Below are 17,472 nucleotides of genomic sequence, written 5' to 3' on the forward strand. Positions count from 1 at the left end.
CATGCTCCATCATCACCATGAATAGCAATCCTTCCACCTCTCCACCACCATGTAACTGCAACAATTATCCAACCAACCCTGTCAAAAATCTACTTAGGCATGTATGTGGACATGTGTTTTAGAATTCAGACTGTGAGCTGGGACGAGAAAATAAAAAGTCTAAAGCGATAAAAAGGAGGGAAAGTCTGAAATTAATGCTTCTTAATCGATATTTTAGGAGGAGAGGCTCACCACCACTACATTCGCTGCTTTCCCCGGTCTTGCTTCTTTACTTTTAAAATCAATGAATAATATTATCTCGGAGGGTAATATTCTTTTTGCCAAGGCTACCTGCTGCATGACATTCAGGTTTTAGATGTTAGCTGGGTTCTTGTAGCTCTAATTCTTGGTGTAATTTGGTTGGTTCTATTTACAAAATAATTGATGTTATTTTTTTGAACCATGAAACACTTTTTTTTTTAATAAAAAAAATATTATTTTAAATATAATCCCAGCCTCAAACTCAAAAACCACCTATAATCTTTCAGAGCCTCGAAGGAGGATTATAATCACGGAGCTACGGATGAAGACTCTGTGTTTACGGACTTTGCATTTGCTAGATTGCACCGTCCGATTCTAACACAAAAAACAAGAGAATGAAAAATCCCTCACGAAATCAAAAGAAGACGGAAGGGGGCAAATTGACCCCAAACATCATTTTATTTATTTATTTATTTAATTTTAAAAGTAGCTATAAGATCTACTCATCCAATATAGAAAGAATATAAACAAGTAATTAATAAGAGAGTCTCTCTTGCTTTGTCCCGACCTAAAGGCACTCCGGCTGTCTTGACCCCTAGGCATGCCTCTCTTTGCTAACTTGTTTTGTTTAGCTCAAATTAGTAGCTATGAAACAACGCCTAACGTGCTGAACTACGATCCTTCTTTCATGGACCGAAGTACATAAACTGAGAACAAAACAGCATAAACAGAACAGTATCAATCACTATAAAATCAAATAATGTCTAAGGTTAAATTATATATACTTTAAACTAATTTTAAAGTATTTTAAAATTAACAATTATGTAAACTTCTAATGATCATAAAAAAATTAAATTTATAAATAATGAGAAATAAATTAAAAACCTGATTAGCTAAACTATCCTTTAAGATTTTAATTTCATTATTTTTATCCGAGCTAGAAGGGAACGGGTCGAAATTCAACCCAGTTGAACCAATCAATTGGATGATGCCAATACCCGCTATCTTTAACAGCTACCAGAGACAAGTTTAAAGGAGTGATTATACAGTTGAAAATTTGTCATACTTTTTGCGAAAATACTGACTCCTCTCCTTCCTCTATCTGCAAATGTTGATTCTAATGTCAGAAAATCCATCTTCTTTTATAGAGTGAAATGGATTTTTTGTCAACACCCCAAAGCCTAACCACAGAAGCCACTTCTGGTCCCCATGAAGACACCGCAAACCTTTTTATAGCCACATGTCCTAAATTTCTAATTTTCCGCACCTCAGAAAAAAAACATGCTCAGCAATCTTATCAGTTTTTTTTTTAAAAAAAAACAATTACACGCCACTTCCGAGTCACAAAATCTTGTTTTTCCCTCCCACTTGCTGAATACAAATCCACACTCCTACTACTCCACTGTACTATTTTATTTCAATGGGCCAAAGTCTCTCACTCACACGCCCTAACCGTGTGTCACCACACCACAGTTAGCTACTACCGTTCAAAAAAAAAAAAATGAGGCCCCACACGCAACGACTCTTTGCCTCTACACCACCACGGCACACTTGTCCCTCCACTCCACCCTCACCACCTCTCCGCCGCCTCTTTCCCTCCAAAACAATTTCCCTCGCACAACGCTGCCACCTCAGCGTCCCCGATTCTCCATGCTCCAGTCAAACTCAAACCACCACCAGACGCCGCCAGGTGTTACTCACTCCTCTCCTCGCTCTCGGCGTTTCAATCCTCCAATCCGCCGCCTCCAAAGCCGAGGTAGCCAACAAAGAACCGGACTCTCCGCCTCCGCCTCCTCCGCCTCCACCGGAGGCGGAGGAGGTGATAAGTTCGAGGATTTATGACGCGACGGTGATCGGGGAGCCGATGGCTGTCGGGAAGGATAAACGAAAAGTGTGGGAGAAGATAATGAATGGTAGGATTGTGTATTTAGGAGAAGCAGAGCAAGTGCCTATAAAAGATGATAAAGAGTTGGAGCTTGAGATTGTTAAGAAATTGAAAAAACAGTGCGACGAGAGGGAGAAATCAATTTCTCTTGCCATGGAAGCTTTCCCTTGTGACTTGCAGCGCCTGCTAAATGAATACTTGGATAAAAGGTCGTGTATCTTCCTTTTCTCACCATTTATTGTATAAACATTATTCTGAGAAATCAATAATAGATTATTCACGTTGATGTTTGTGAAATTTGGTGGCAGGATAGATGGAGAGACATTGAAGGGTTACATGACGCACTGGCCGCCGCAAGGATGGCAGGAGTGTGAGCCTTTATTGAGTTATTGTCGTGATAATGGAATTAGAATTGTTGCTTGTGGTGTTCCGCTTAAGGTAAAATGACATTGCTTCTTTTGTATATCCATCAAAGTGTTGAATAATGCTATCTGCAAGTTTTAACACATCGGTTAATGTTAGTAATCTATACTTATTGAGTGTGACAGCTTGTTTTTTCTCGATTTATGGATCATTTGTATTAAAGGAAAGATAATTTGTTTCTTTCGTTGGTTCTTTTGTTAGCTATTGTATAACATTGGAAGAAAGTTGCGTTTTTTTATGATTTTACGGTAAAATCGCTGTATTTTATGTGTATCAAATACGTCGGACAATAGTTGCATTGCCTATTTTTTCAGTGTATTATGAGGTTTTTGTTTCAGGATTTGTGGGGGTTGTTTTATGTTTAACTAGTAAACTTTTTGGTTATCCTTCTTCTTTCATATTGAAGTGTCAGAGTGTGAAATGATATTGTCATGGATTTATTGATCCCTGTGGCATGAGTAGGTTCTGAGGACTGTGCAAGCCGAGGGCATTCGTGGGCTTTCTAAGGCTGATCGTAAACTGTATGCTCCTCCAGCTGGTTCAGGCTTCATCTCAGGATTCTCATCTATCTCACGTAGATCAACTGATATGAATGCTCCAAAGCAATCTATTCCTTTTGGACCTAGCTCGTACTTATCTGCACAAGCAAGAGTAGTTGAGGATCATGCCATGTCTCAAATTATTATGCAAGCAGTTATAGATGGAGGAGCCAATGGTTTGCTAGTAGTGGTGACAGGTGCAAGCCATGTAATGTATGGATCCAGAGGGACTGGTTTGCCAGCAAGAATTTCAAAGAAGACACAGAAGAAAAACCAAGTTGTTATATTACTTGATCCTGAAAGACAGTTCATACGAAGAGAGGGGGAAGTCCCCGTCGGTGATTTCTTGTGGTATTCTGCTGCCAGACCTTGCAATCGGAATTGCTTTGATCGTGCTGAAATTGCTCGAGTGATGAATGCAGCTGGTAGGAGGCGAGATGCCCTGCCTCAGGTAAGCTGAAGGGTGCAATATAAGAGCTATATTTTTCCTGTTTTGTTCTTGAAATAACAACTATAGGACAGAAGAAAAGTGCAAAAATGTGGTTACTTTGCTGAGTTTGCAAGTTACCATTATTTTCCAATCATAAATTTTCTCACACAATTGCTGTCTCCTCAAGGACATTCCTTTCCTTTTATTTCATGAAATAATATGCTGCTATGCTCATCAGGACCTCCAAAAAGGACTTGATCTTGGTTTGGTATCGCCAGAAGTACTGCAGAATTTCTTTGATCTGGAGCAATATCCTATTATTAAGGAACTCACTCATCGTTTCCAGGTATACTCACTCTCTGGCAGCAAAAACTTTGTTCTCATTAGAATTTTGTCATTCTTACCGCAAAGCTTCTTGACATTATCATTTGCTTGATATGGGATGCTGCTAGGAAAGGTAATGTTGTTGGTACTCACTTGACCATAGCTCGTTTAAGTGTGCAGGGTTTCAGGGAAAGGCTGTTGGCAGATCCCAAATTCTTGCATAGATTAGCTATAGAAGAGGCAATCTCAATCACCACTACTCTCTTGGCGCAGTATGAGAGGCGAAAAGAAAATTTCTTTGAAGAGCTTGACTATGTAATTACAGATACTGTCAGGGGAATAGTTGTTGATTTTTTTACTGTGTGGCTTCCTGCCCCAACTTTGTCATTCCTTTCTTATGCTGATGACACAGCGGTCCCTGACAGTGTGGATGCTTTAAAAGGTCTCCTTCAGTCCATCCCAGATAATGCATTTCAAAAGAATCTTGTAGGGAAGGACTGGAATATCAGTCACAGAGTAGCATCTGTCATTGTTGGTGGTGTGAAACTTTCTAGTGTTGGATTTATTTCCAGTATTGGGGCTGTTGCTGCCTCAAATCTTTTGTATGCAATTCGCAAACTCATCACTCCAGCGTTGGTTACTGATCAACGAACTAAAAGATCACCAATACTCAAAACAGCAGCTATCTATGGATGCTTTCTTGGAACATCAGCCAATCTGCGGTACCAGGTAGAGTTACTTGTTGCTGTGAAAAATGGACCTGTTAATTACATTTTTTGCATTGCAAATTATCTGACAAATTTATTTGGGCATAGATTATTTATTGTTAGTTCCACTATAAGGTCCAGATAAATAGTATGATGGCGAAAACTCCTTGAATATCTGGCTTCCTTCCTATTGGGAAAAGCATGTAAATATGGCTGTATACGAGGAATATGGTCCTGGACAGAATGGATTATGTAACAAAGAAGTGATTTTTCTTTTCTTCTCTTTTCCAATGGTTTCATCATTATCTTTTTAATATCACTGCAAGTTAAGAGCTAACAGTAGAGTATGCTGAATTTCAACTGTTGTTTTGAACCACGACTAATAGTTCATGTGAGTTGATATCCAATTTTCTCTCAATTTCCATCATCACCTTTAAAAGAAATTGCTGTTCATGACCTTCCAGAGTCTGAATCTACCTTGGCTTCTAGGTTACCATGCATACCTAGCTTTTTTAGCGCCTATATTTGCCCAATTGCTTAAACTAAGGCTGTAAATTCTTAAATGTCTGCTATAGCATATAAATTTGATTTAGTGTTGCGCCTTCATTCTGAAATTTACATAGTCCTTGAAAAACATGGTCTGTTATTTCATTGGTCAATATGATAAAATGAGCTAAACAACTGGGGCAGCACTCCTGCAAACATCGAGCTCCCAGCTTCCATGTCCTTGCTCTGCTGCTTTTATAAGGGAAGCTATGTAGGCTTAGTATTGCAGGCTTATAGCTGTCTCTATAAGAAGATTGAAAAAGCATGCACATGGCATTTCCGTAGCAGATATTCTGTAGGATTTGGTAAATTATTTTGCTTGAGCCTTTTCTTTTTCTTGGTTATTGCAGATAATTGCTGGAATTGTCGAGCATCGAATCTCTGATGAATTTTCTTCTCAAACTCTTCTTGTAAATATGCTGTCATTTATTGTTCGGACAATTAACTCCTATTGGGGAACTCAGGTTAGAATCTTCTTCATTCACTACAAGTTCCATTTGGGGTAAAAGCTATATTTACTTCTTTGAAATATCTTTTTAAGTCATGCATCTCTTTGAAATCATGTAGTCAAAGATACTAAGCATTTGCATGTACTTATCTGAAGAGAAAGGCTTCTGCAAAAATGGTAAACCATTTATAAACAAAGGGGGTTTATTTCATTGGTATTAAAGTGTGGAGGTGTTTCATTTGGGGTGATTTAGTTCACGAATATCTACTTGATGGGCCCCACCAAAATCAAAATCATCAACAAAATATCAACAATGGCATTCAGACCGTCAAAATCAACAATGGCATTGCATTCCAGTGTTTTCTCTTTTTTAGCATGAACTTGACTTTGTCTTTTGCCTTAATTCCTGCAGCAATGGGTCGACCTTGCACGCTTTTCAGGACTGCAAAGTCAGAAGAGTGAACCACCCTCTTATCAGACACTGGATTCTCCTAGTAATGCTGCAATTGGATGTAATACCTTGGAAGATACCAATATTGATGAAATCAACAATCAATGAGGTGATGATTCTACTTTCATATTTTTGTACTCCTTTGTAAAGCTTTCTTCCTGAGCTGCTGAGAGAACTGAAAGGAATAGATTTCAATCATATACCTCTTTGATGGCCCTTATGTAATTTGTTCAGTATAATTCTTTGAAATTTTGGCAAACATGGCGTAGGCACACTAGATTTAGCTGCATATTCTATATCGATTGCGCACTAAATTTGAATTTATGCAATGAATTCAGAAATATAGCCTGAAATTATTTCTCCAGAGAAATGAATGGCATAATCCTTAGGCAGTTTGTTTTATTTTACTGTCTGTTTCACTAAATATTAACTTGAAAGTTCAGGGATTTTCTTCCAAGGGAAACTAAAATGTTGTTTTTATGGGATTTTATAGATTCGATTATCAGTCCAAGGTTATGGGTTCTAGTTTGGGATTTATTTGATGAACTGTGGGTGAGCGTGGGAGGTAAGTCCATCTGGTCTAAGGTCACGGTTCCTAATTTGGGAATATAATTGATGAGCTATGGGTGAATTTGGAAGGTGCATAAAATCATAAATCTTTGTAGTTTATAGAGAAACAAGGGTATTTTGGTAACTTGGTAAAATTAGAATCTTCTATGAAATTCTGAAGCTTTCGTGTTTACTATATGTAAGGTTCTAAGTAGGATAAGTTTTGGTTGGGATTTTGAATTTGAGCATGAAAGAGCAGTGAGTGTCAGCTTACCCATGTGCCGGGGTTATTTTCTTAGATTTCATAATGAAATAGTGAGTGTTTTGATTTGCATTTGAGGATGGGTATGGAATGCAAGTTTTTGTTCTCTCATCTCGTTTACTCTGTCTTGTTTCTTCTATGGTAATCTCCAAGTTACTTTCTGTCCTTGCTTAAGCCTTGAGTGTAAACTACTAGAGATTCTTATTCCTGCATGTTTTCCTACTATTCTCAAGTAATTAAATCATTAGAAAAAAAATCCACAGGGATCACAAAACTTGATTTTAGAATTCGAACTCACAGAACCCTTTTTTTCTCGTGTGTGCCAAAGATGGAAATGTGCAACCCACAATCAGTGGTAGGGGAGTTAATAATAGTATTACCACGGACAAACTGAATTAGCCACCGCTACAAAGATGACGGGCTGCTTTGGTTCTGCCAGCAATTTTTTGTTTTTTGTTTTTTTTGACATAGGATCCCAGAATCAATGGTTATGGGAGTTAGCATCAGTAATTAGCGGGGTAGGGGAAGTGTATTGCCACCGGGGACTGAATTGGCTACCATTACAAAGATGAGGGGCTACTTTGACTTTTTTTTGTAAAGGGGCATTTTTTTAAAACTCAAAAACGCTAGACGGAGGATTTGAACTAGTAAACTCTTATAAAAGCAAGAAGCTCACTACCACTAGATTGGAGGCCGCCATTTGTTTGGCATCAAATCTCACCTAGTATATAAGTGCAAACAAACCCTTCAAACTTTATTATTTGACTTCAAACTTTGCAATCCTCAAACCCAGCAATAACACACTGCTATTTTTAGGGATCATATAAATCCAAACTTCGTATGCCACCTAGTACCAAAGCATTGGTGATACATCTACCTATCCAATAGGATTGGTATTTGACATACCGTGTCATAGAAGTTAGAGAACATGTAGCTTCTTATTTTAACATATTGGATATTTATATTTATTTATTTTGATTGGAAGGAGATCTTAAAGCCCTAGAACAAGAAAACTACAGAGTACATTCTTGGAAAAGAAATCCCATGTCTTCTAAGAGAGAATTAAAACACTTGAAGGAATAGAAGTCAAAAGGAATGAATGCCCAAATCTAAGCGGAAAGCATAATTAGTCATAGCACAAAAGTATATGTTTAATGCGATATTGGCAATACTTCTACATCAAAACTTAGACTCATTCAGATTCTGCTCTTCGGTCATCTTGTCTTGTAGCATTTGCTTAACCTTTTCTAAGGCAAGTTCTAGGTTCTTCAGCTGCATCAGAATTTTTTTTATGTGGAACATTAGATTCTGCTTCACACATTCTTCAAAAAAGAAGAAACAAAAATAACTAAAATCTTAAAATTTAGGTGACCATGATAATAAGAGTATAGCAAATTTACCTCTTGTTTGGCAAATCTATTATGGACGAATAAGCCACTAAACAGGTCAGAGCTGTCTTTCATGGTGCTCTCTTTCTGGGAAGAAGAAAAAAGAAAAGACTTCTTTGGTTTCTTTCTTCACTTTGTATTATTTACGGTCTGTTTAATGACAAGGATACAGGGGAAAACAGAGTTGATGAAAATTTGAGCAATTGAGCATACCAGATTAATCAGTGTCTCAAATCCTTTTGTGCTCATAGATGTGGGCTTGACCTCCATTTCCGATAAAATCCTATTACATCGGAAGAAATTCAAGCTTAATTGTGGTTTTTGTCTAGAATGTTTTAAGGCAGTAGTTTTACCTCCCAATTGTGTGAGTAAGAAATTGACTCCGTGCAGCTATCATATCATGTTCTTCACAAGACATTTCCAGCATTCTACAACCCTGGTCAGCAAAGAAACACACATTTTATAGTTATTGCATTATGGAATGGGGAATTTATCGAGGATGCAAATCTTATTGAAAATGCTGGGTGGAAAGCTCGGTGGAGTTTTGTCTCCCCCACCCCCATTTTTATCAATAGGTAGATTCCTTCAGAAGAAAAGTGAAGGCGTATAGCAAGCATTTTGCTGTCTTCGTATGTTCAGTAGCTATTCTTTTATCTGTTCAGAAGTGGTCCAATGACTAATAAGGTTACCTTCTTAGGTGGTGTTATTAGGTTACCTCAGTTTCGAAAATTCGTAGAAAACTTGAGCACCTAGCTTCGTCCTTTATTCGAACTCTTTCATACATGAAAGCAAGATCTTTCCATCCGTTTTTCCCACTCTCCGGCCCAAACATCGGATGAGTGCACAACACGTCCAATTCCTCTGGCAGTACCTGAGCAATTGACATGCGTGCTTGAATACGCGCCGAGATAATAACATCAAAAGGAACATATCGTATTTTAACTTCAATATGGTATGATGGAAATGACAGTATACTTTCAATAGAATATCTCTCGGGTGCTCCTTGACTGAGAGAACATCCACAAAGAGAGGTGACCGTTTCAGGCAATGTAGTGGCATTGCATTGAGAACCTTCGATAGGGATAGGATTGAAGTACAAATCAAAATGACATCATTATTTGCTTCAAGAAATGTGCCCGTGTCCCTAGCAAAGCATAAGCAGAAATATAAAGACTGCATGTTCAGCAAAAATTCTTGCAGACATTTGCGTGTTTGGATGTGTGCTAACCTGAAGAATGAGATGCCCAAATCTTGGCAGATGGAAGAATGATCGGAACGAGAAGTTGCCCGTAAAGTATGCCCTTGTTTGATCATGATCTTTGCCAGGAACTGTGCAAAGGGGCCAAAGCCCACTATACCTATTTCCAGATTTCTGGAAGGCGAAGAAGATGATGAAACAGCCATGGTGTTAATTGAGACATAAATGAGAGGTTTGGTTTAGCGCGGCTTTCTAACAAGAGCCCTAATTGACTGGGGAAGGAATCTGGACGTTTCCTGTATTTATAGATGTGGGCCCTGTGGCTACTGTCATGCATGATGCATCCTCCATTTTGACCGTGAGGAAGCATTAGATTCGGATCGTGCTGGTTCCTGAGTTTCTTCTCAACCCCGTGAGGGTTTTTGCCTCCCCCTTCTCAGCGGCTCAAATTGACGAGTCATCACAGGCCCAGGATAGTTATCTCTTTTTCTTTCTTTGCCTAAAATGGTTGCTCCAAATTCTTGACAAATCACGTTCACCAATTGACACTTGACAGCAACATTCATGTTCTCTTTAACCCCATGACGAATACCCAAATTTCTTAAGGAATTATATATAAAGATAGAGTGACATTGGATTTTTTTTTTTATTATTATTATTAATGTGAATATGCAGACTAGTTTGTACAATATTAAATATCGTTCATGAATTCACACTTTTGGCTAATAATTGACACCTGCATATGAATTTACCAGTAAATCACCGCAATCTGACATATGAGAGTACAGCGTGAGTTGGATAACAAAATAGGTTTAGAGCAAGTTTTGTGGGGTAGACGTTAAACGAAAATTATAACCAATGGGACCTCTTTTCGGACTGGATTCTTTCATTTTTAGAGCGCGTCTTGAATTGATTCTGTCTCAGACTGTAGAGATTCAATGCCAATTGTCTCCTTTATTTTAAAAGAAAAAAAGTTTCGTACTTTAAAGTTAAGAATCTAATTTTAATTCATATCATTTATTTAAATCTAAAATAAATTCTTGAGTACTAAAAGATCCAAAAGGGATTGAAAGGACACATTTCTAAACTAAAAAAAAAAAAGGAAAAAGAAAAGAAAAGATAGACAACTAACAAAATAAATAAATAAATAAACGAAGAAACTTGATAATAGAGAGAAAAAAAAATGGAGGGCTGTTGTTGGCAAATGATGCCTATAGCAGCCCCAACACTTTATTCTTCTTTAGAGAGGGATACATCTCCTTCATGTCTAATTTTTATTTTTGGAAAGTTTTTTCAATGTTATGAGATCACATTTTTTCTTCTTCAATGTTTTTCTGATGTGCTTTTTGATTGAGTTAGATTTATATTTTTTGCATTTTTTTCTGTTTTAAGCCCAAATGTAATTTTAATTTTAATTTGTGTGTGCTTGGATTCATTTTTAGAAAGGATTAGTTATGAAATTTTTAAAATAGAAAATATTATTAATTATAAACCCATTGCCTTAAAAGCCAAAAAAGCCTTAAAAGCCAAAAATAATTTCGGCTCCGGTTTGAATTTTTAAGCTTTTGTTTGTTTTTTTGGCCCCTGTATGCACTATGCACTATGCACCCAGAGAGAAAAAAACGTTTCTTTCCATTATTTAACAAGTGAAGGACACAGGATCAGAGCAATGACGTGTTATCTACTACGCAGATAAGAGGCAAAAAGAAAAGGGGGGACCACCTAAATGTAAATCATTTAGTACAGAAACACCACTCACACCGTTACACGTCAGTTTACTTACTTTTGATATTACCCCACTTGCTCTCTTTTTTAAATCAAACATTACTAATTATTAATTATTAGTTCGTGGATTGCATAATCCAATGTACTCTCTTAGGCCAAAACAAGGTGCAGTGCATTCCATAGAAAAAACAAAGAAGAAGAAGAAACAAAAAGAAAAGGATGAGGAACACGTGCCTTTTAACAATGCTTTTCTTTCTTTGGGGTCCCAGTAGCTTTGGAGTTTAGGAACCTGCCAAGATCACTTTACTTGTTTCCCGGTAAAACTTGTTTTTAAAATTAATTTTTTATTTGAAAATTTATTAAATTTATGTATTTTTTTTAAAATTCATTAACTATTAAAGAATAATTTAGAATAAAAAGAGTAATTTTTCAAAAACATGGTGCGGGGTATTTATATTTCTGACTTCTGTCTTTATTGTTTGGTGACCTGCCCGTAACGTTTAAATTCTGTTGTTCCGGTCATATAAAAAAGGTGTAATTGCTAGTGACTTGAGATAATGTTGTTAATAAAAAGATTAGTTTTCTAAGGATTTCAACAAATACTAATATTTCTTGCCGTCCAGGCAGATTTGATTATATGATCTTGTCTTGACAATGATCTGAGTAATTCAAAATATATCATCTAATCAGATTATTGTTATTTTTTATTGTCATTGGATTAATATTATTTAAGACAATATGATTATATAATAAGCTTTTATTGACAAAAATTACTTTAAATGTACATTTTATATTTATGTTTCGAGTATAATAACAATTTTCTTTCATAACTAGGAAAAAATGCACATTTTACATGCCTAACCAACCAAAGCGAATTTTAAATGTTAATTAAAAGAAAGATTTTGCATGCATTTAAATGGAAATAATGTTCCGTTTAAATGTTAATTTTAAAAGATCTGATTTTTTTAATTAGAAAACACTTGTTTAAAAGAAAACAAAATAGCACTCGAATATATTAAAAAGAAATGTCATTTCTGCAAATAGAACCCGAAAGAAAGGCTATTTAAAACCTGACCTTACTATATAATCATCATAGTTTTATAGAAAATATCTCTTCTTATCCAATATCTCTTCTTATCCTCAACAGCTCTTCTCTCTGCATCTAGTAATACCCACCCTTCACTCATCTCCTCTCTCTCTCTCTCTCTCTCTCTCTCTCTCAGCTTTATTTCAATTGGCAATGGAGATAATGTCTCACAGATCAGCATCAACATTAAATCCCAACGCTCCGCTATTTGTACCGCTGTCATATCGAACGGTGGAGGATTTTTCCGACCAATGGTGGGCCCTTGTCCAGTCCTCCCCTTGGTTCCGAGACTACTGGCTCGAAGAACGTTTCTATGATCCCGAATCTGACCCTTCATTCTCTGATATTTACGATTCTTTCCTCCCTGACGATCTCTACTCTCTCTTCTTCGACGATCCAATTTACGATACTATCAAAGGTAAGTAAGTGCCGTGCTAGAAATTAAAATTTCTGTGGTAACTCGCCCGAGTCGCCAAGTCTACTCTCTAACTCGGTTTTCTCTCTTTTTGTTGCAGGGGAGGAGGAGGAGGTGAAGGGATGCAACAAGGAATTGGTTTCGCTTGGAGTGATGAAGTGGAAAAAGGGTCGAGTTGATCGTGCCCAGGCACCGAGGTATTTGGAGAAGGCACCCAAGATAGTAAATGTGAAGCTGAGTCCAAGGACGATTCAGCAACCAAAGTAGAGTTGTGTGAGTCGGCAAGTTTGAGGATAACCCAGTTGGTTGTTTTGTATAGAATCACTCTTAGACTTTGAATTCTGTTCTAGCTGTTTCTTTTATCTGGGTTTTTCATGTTATTGTGTAAAAAAAAGAAAGCGCTTTGTAGAATCTTAACTTTATTCGGGAATAATAAAGCAAATGAAATCATAAGCATTTGATTAAATCCAGTTTTTTCATACTTGTTTTGAGCTTGGATGGCCTTGGACAGAGAGTAAATTTGATGTGATTCTAACAGGGCATTGGCATAATTTGGAAGGTGATTTAATTCATAAACAACTATTAGAGCTAATTAACAAGAGGAATTGCATTGCATCGAGCATCAGTAACGCCTTTGTTATTGCAAAACAAAATGATAATAATAATAATTGAAGGAAGACGCAAGAACTGGAATTAAATGATTTGCCTTTCAACTAGATACCGACAAACTAATACATTTTTGCTTTAGTGGGTTACTGGGGCCGAGTATAAAGTAATTAAATTATGGCATCTACAAAAGCATAGAAAATGAAGCAACATCAGTTTCCCATGTTGGTTTCGATCTCTTTTTTTTTTTTTTTTTTAATTTGGGTGTCTGAGCCAGTTTGCGCGCACCACAACTAATCTCAAGGACCACTGAACATCCTGCAAGCTCAGTAAGCAGGTAAGACACCGTGAGGATGACAGGATACACATAGAGGGTCGAACCCGGAACGTTCGCAAGGATTGAACTTACAGTCGACCATGGCAGCTAGGCCCTCAAGTGTTGTTGGTTTTGATCCTTTGTGTGATGCATTGAAGGTAAGCTGAGATTTTCATGGAAATAACTGATTATCTTTGCAATTTGTTGCTCCGATAGAGCTGATTACATTGTGGTCTCATAGTTTAGCAAGTTAATTTTATCTACCTTGGCCATCCATGTGCTTGCTTTCTTCCCAGTAACACACGCACCGCGACGTTAATGCTTCAGTACCTGTTGATAAAAAAGAAAAGACATCCGTTAAAGCAAATTCTACTTCTTTAGGAAACGAGGAAGGATACGTCACTGGTAAAGTTGTATGGTTTCTTTGTATGTGAGTGGTGTTTCCGTGGGAATAAACTTGTTTACACTGAGAACATGGACAAGAGATTAAGATATTTTTTTTAAAAAAACACAGACTATTTTTTAATCAATCAAGAGGGATGTAATTAAAAAAAATTAAAAAAATAAATGTTGAAGAATTCTTATTTGATAACAAAGAAAAAAAATTAAATGAGAACGTGATAGTCTTGTAAAAAATAAAATAAAAAAAATTCAAAGCTCTTTCTAGCAAATAAAATATTTAAAAATAAAATAAAAAAATATTATTAAAAAAGGTTTGAAAAACCTAAACTTAGCCCACGCATGCAAAATCAAAGTAAAAAAAGCCTTTGTATTTAAATGCTCACTATAATAACCAAATATAATATTAAATAATAAAATTTTAAAAAAAAATCTGAATTTTAAAAAAAAATCCTCAAAACCTTGGAGAATCAAAGTAAAAAAAAAAAAGGGAAAGAATTGTTAATTGCTAATGTGAAATATCAAAGCATTTCAGTACATGTTAATTAATTAACAATTAATGGCCGGCTTCAAGCTATAGAAACAAGATTTCAGCATACGGGCTCATCTTCTCATCGAGGAGCCCACAAAAGAAGGGCTTTAAGTGCAAATGGATTGTCTGGACTCGTGACCGCTATGGCCCAAAATGGACTCACAGAGTTCCCTCTTCCATTCTGCAGAAAACAAAACGTTCATCTGCACTGTAAATAATGAAAGCTCATTATCCGAACAGAATAGCAATAAATGCCCACTGTCGCAATCTTTTTAAACTAATCCCTTTGAAGCTAAGGCAAACACCCGAGAAAATAACTGAACACGGCACATTACCATTTCTCGTAAATAAATTTAATATGGAATCGGATCAAGCATCGTCGTCATAGAGCGTAAGTATACAGCAACGATGGATGAAATCAAATGGGTCGGTGCAAGCACCTGCTGCAAGTCACTGCAGATCATGTGTTTAGGCCGCAGACTGTGGCGCCTATATTTTCCAGCATACATTTTATCTAGGAGCTGCGATGTAGAATATTATATGGATATGAATTGAAGAAATTATGATGAATCGATATGTATCATATTATAAATTTTATATGAAAAATAATGATGATAAGTTTATTAATAATTAACCTACATGTAAAAAAGAATAAGTCAATAAAAGCATTGTTAATTTGTCATGACAATCATTTTAAGTTATGATTTTAACTACTTTCTAATATATATCATCATAAAATTGTTATTAAGAACTTTATTAGACCTTAAAAGATTTAGAAAACATAATATTGAACCCATTCAAACTAAAAATAAATAAATAATAGTTTGGTTGTATATATTAAAAAATCTGAAAAAAATAAGTATAATATAAATTTTTTTATTTTAAAATGTTCTTAAAATAATTTATTTGATATGTGTTAGTATATATATTTTAAATTGAATTTTTTTTTATATAAAACATGTTTATATAATATATCTCATCAAATATTTATCAGGAATTTATTTTTTTATTTAAAAAAGCCTGCCTCTCTGCCACTGGAGTTGACGCACGAGTGAATCATCAATATCCTGTATATTGTACATAATAACAAGTGTCTGATGTCAAAACTTTAGTGTCAGAGAACCTACACCAAATCACCTATCAGCATTTCTAAGATTACACGAGGCGGTGATCGGATGACATCGGTTTTCGTGAGATAGTTCAAGAGGGCTGCCTGTGCAGCCGTTCTCCGAGCAAATCCTCTACGATTTTAAATTCGTGAAAAAAGAAAAGGAAAGATATCTCTAATTTAAGATAGTCCTTTATCCTGAAATTAAGTTTCAATTCAATTACCCGTTATACACGATTGGTACATGTATTTTCATTAAAAAAAAAAAAACGACCTTCATGGTCAACCCAAACGACATAGCCATCACCCCACGTCGTAGGTGGCTATTGACCATAACATGTCACTTGGGCCAAGGCCTAAACGATCAAATTTTATCCTTTTCACAAGAAATTTTAGACTCAACCCTGTTTAAAATCCAAATTCCTACTTTTAAACGGGTTATCAAGTCATTCAGGTTATTTTTTATATAAAAAATTAATAAATTTTTGACTGGATCTTGTTGCGTCAACAAAATAGCTGATTCAACCCGCTTTGTCAGCTTAACCATACCAGGTTTTTTATTTTCATATTTTTTCTTCAACTTAACCTTTTAGAAAGTGAATTCCAGAAAAAGTAAATTTCAGGAAAGTGAATTCCGAGAAAATATTTTTTGATGTTTGGTAGTGTAATGGAAAATAAATTGGAAAACACTTTTCAGTGAAGTGTTTGGTTATGTCATGGAAAATAAGCTGGAAAATAACTTATTAATATTTTATTTTTTTCAAGTTTATTAAAATAATGAGGAACAAATCTTACAAATTAAAAAGTTGAATGAGAATGAAATTGAAAAAAAAAATATAATTTCATAAATTATCTCAAATAAAATAAATAATAATCAAAATAATAGAGATCAAATATAATTTTTTTTTTTTAAAAATAAAAGATGAAGAAATTAAAATAATAATAATCAATATTTCATAAATTATTTCAAATAAAATAAGTAACAATCAAAAGAATGAGGACCAAATTTGATAGATAAAAAATTTCAATAAAAATATGATAAGAAAAAAGCAAATAACAATTATAAAAAATAAGGAAACAAAGTTAATATAAAAATAAATTTTTAAGAGATGAAATTGAAAAATAAATATTCAAAACAAAATATATATAGTAATAAAAAGTTTGAGGATCAAATTTGATATAATTAGCAAAATAATGATATTTCTAAATTTTTTATAATTTTCCGGAAAGTGTTTTCCCCCTAAATTTTTCAGGAAGACACTTTCTAAAAACCAAGCTGAATTTTTCTTTTACTGGGAAGTGTTTTTCATTGATCTAACTTTTCTATTGGCAAACAAATACAAGAAAGTTTGGAAAGTGATTTCCCACCATTTCCGAAAAACAAACATAGCTAGAGGAAAATATTTTCCTGAAAACCAAGCAAATTTTTTTTTGACTGAAATTGACTAGAAAATATTTTTCGTTGACCAACTTTTTTAATGAAAAACAAATAAAGGAAAGTCTGGAAAATGATTTCCCAAAACTATTTTTTAAAAAACAAATATGACCAATTTCAGGTTAACCTGTAGATCTAGATTTCAAAACTATACTTTTCATAAAAAGTATTTCTCTCTCTCTCAGAGCTCTCCCCCCCCCCCCCCCCCCATACACATCGAACCTTTTCCTTTTTTTTTTTTTTTGACCTGCAAGGAGTTAGAACAAGATGCCACACAAACACAAACTTTTCTAAGTATTTACTGTAAGATTCTCTACAAGTATATGTAGGATGACACCACTTTTTTTGTTGTTGTTACTGATCACACTGCAACAAATACTACGTAAATCAAATCAAACATCCTTTTCTTAGTTGATGAATTTATTACTAATATTTCACTGATCACAGTACGTGAAAAGC

The 17,472-nt window shown here is 35.3% G+C and overlaps 3 protein-coding genes across 5 annotated transcripts; 2 read left to right on the forward strand and 1 right to left on the reverse strand.

Annotated features, from left to right (window-relative positions):
• Positions 1-1,592: 1,592 nt before the first annotated feature.
• Positions 1,593-6,915, forward strand: LOC118055899 (protein RETICULATA-RELATED 6, chloroplastic). 3 transcript variants are annotated; one of them, XM_035067928.2, is made up of 8 exons: positions 1,593-2,334; positions 2,434-2,563; positions 3,011-3,538; positions 3,756-3,863; positions 4,022-4,570; positions 5,445-5,558; positions 5,955-6,102; positions 6,487-6,915. In XM_035067928.2, exons 1-7 carry the CDS (start codon positions 1,742-1,744, stop codon positions 6,099-6,101), a joined length of 2,169 nt encoding a protein of 722 aa, XP_034923819.1. In that variant the 5' UTR covers positions 1,593-1,741; the 3' UTR covers position 6,102; positions 6,487-6,915. The 3 variants fall into 3 exon arrangements, with proteins under 3 accessions (XP_034923819.1, XP_034923818.1, XP_034923820.1); XM_035067927.2 differs by lacking the exon at positions 6,487-6,915 and having other exon boundaries at positions 1,594-2,334; positions 5,955-6,363; XM_035067929.2 differs by lacking the exon at positions 6,487-6,915 and having other exon boundaries at positions 2,170-2,334; positions 2,439-2,563; positions 5,955-6,363.
• Positions 6,916-7,739: 824 nt separating this feature from the next.
• On the reverse strand, positions 7,740-9,869 carry LOC118055900 (arogenate dehydrogenase 1, chloroplastic). The gene is made up of 7 exons (XM_035067931.2): positions 9,421-9,869; positions 9,168-9,336; positions 8,908-9,063; positions 8,546-8,628; positions 8,406-8,475; positions 8,205-8,279; positions 7,740-8,076 (listed from the first exon to the last, which is right to left on the reverse strand). The coding sequence occupies exons 1-7, from the start codon at positions 9,594-9,596 to the stop codon at positions 7,984-7,986; spliced, it is 822 nt and encodes a 273-aa protein (XP_034923822.1). The 5' UTR covers positions 9,597-9,869; the 3' UTR covers positions 7,740-7,983.
• A 2,416-nt stretch (positions 9,870-12,285) lies between these two features.
• On the forward strand, positions 12,286-13,083 carry LOC118055898 (protein EARLY RESPONSIVE TO DEHYDRATION 15). The gene is made up of 2 exons (XM_035067926.2): positions 12,286-12,620; positions 12,718-13,083. The coding sequence occupies exons 1-2, from the start codon at positions 12,356-12,358 to the stop codon at positions 12,882-12,884; spliced, it is 432 nt and encodes a 143-aa protein (XP_034923817.1). The 5' UTR covers positions 12,286-12,355; the 3' UTR covers positions 12,885-13,083.
• Positions 13,084-17,472: the final 4,389 nt, after the last annotated feature.

The sequence above is a fragment of the Populus alba genome, chromosome 8, assembly GCF_005239225.2.
Source record: "Populus alba chromosome 8, ASM523922v2, whole genome shotgun sequence".
Classification (NCBI taxonomy): Eukaryota; Viridiplantae; Streptophyta; class Magnoliopsida; order Malpighiales; family Salicaceae; genus Populus; species Populus alba.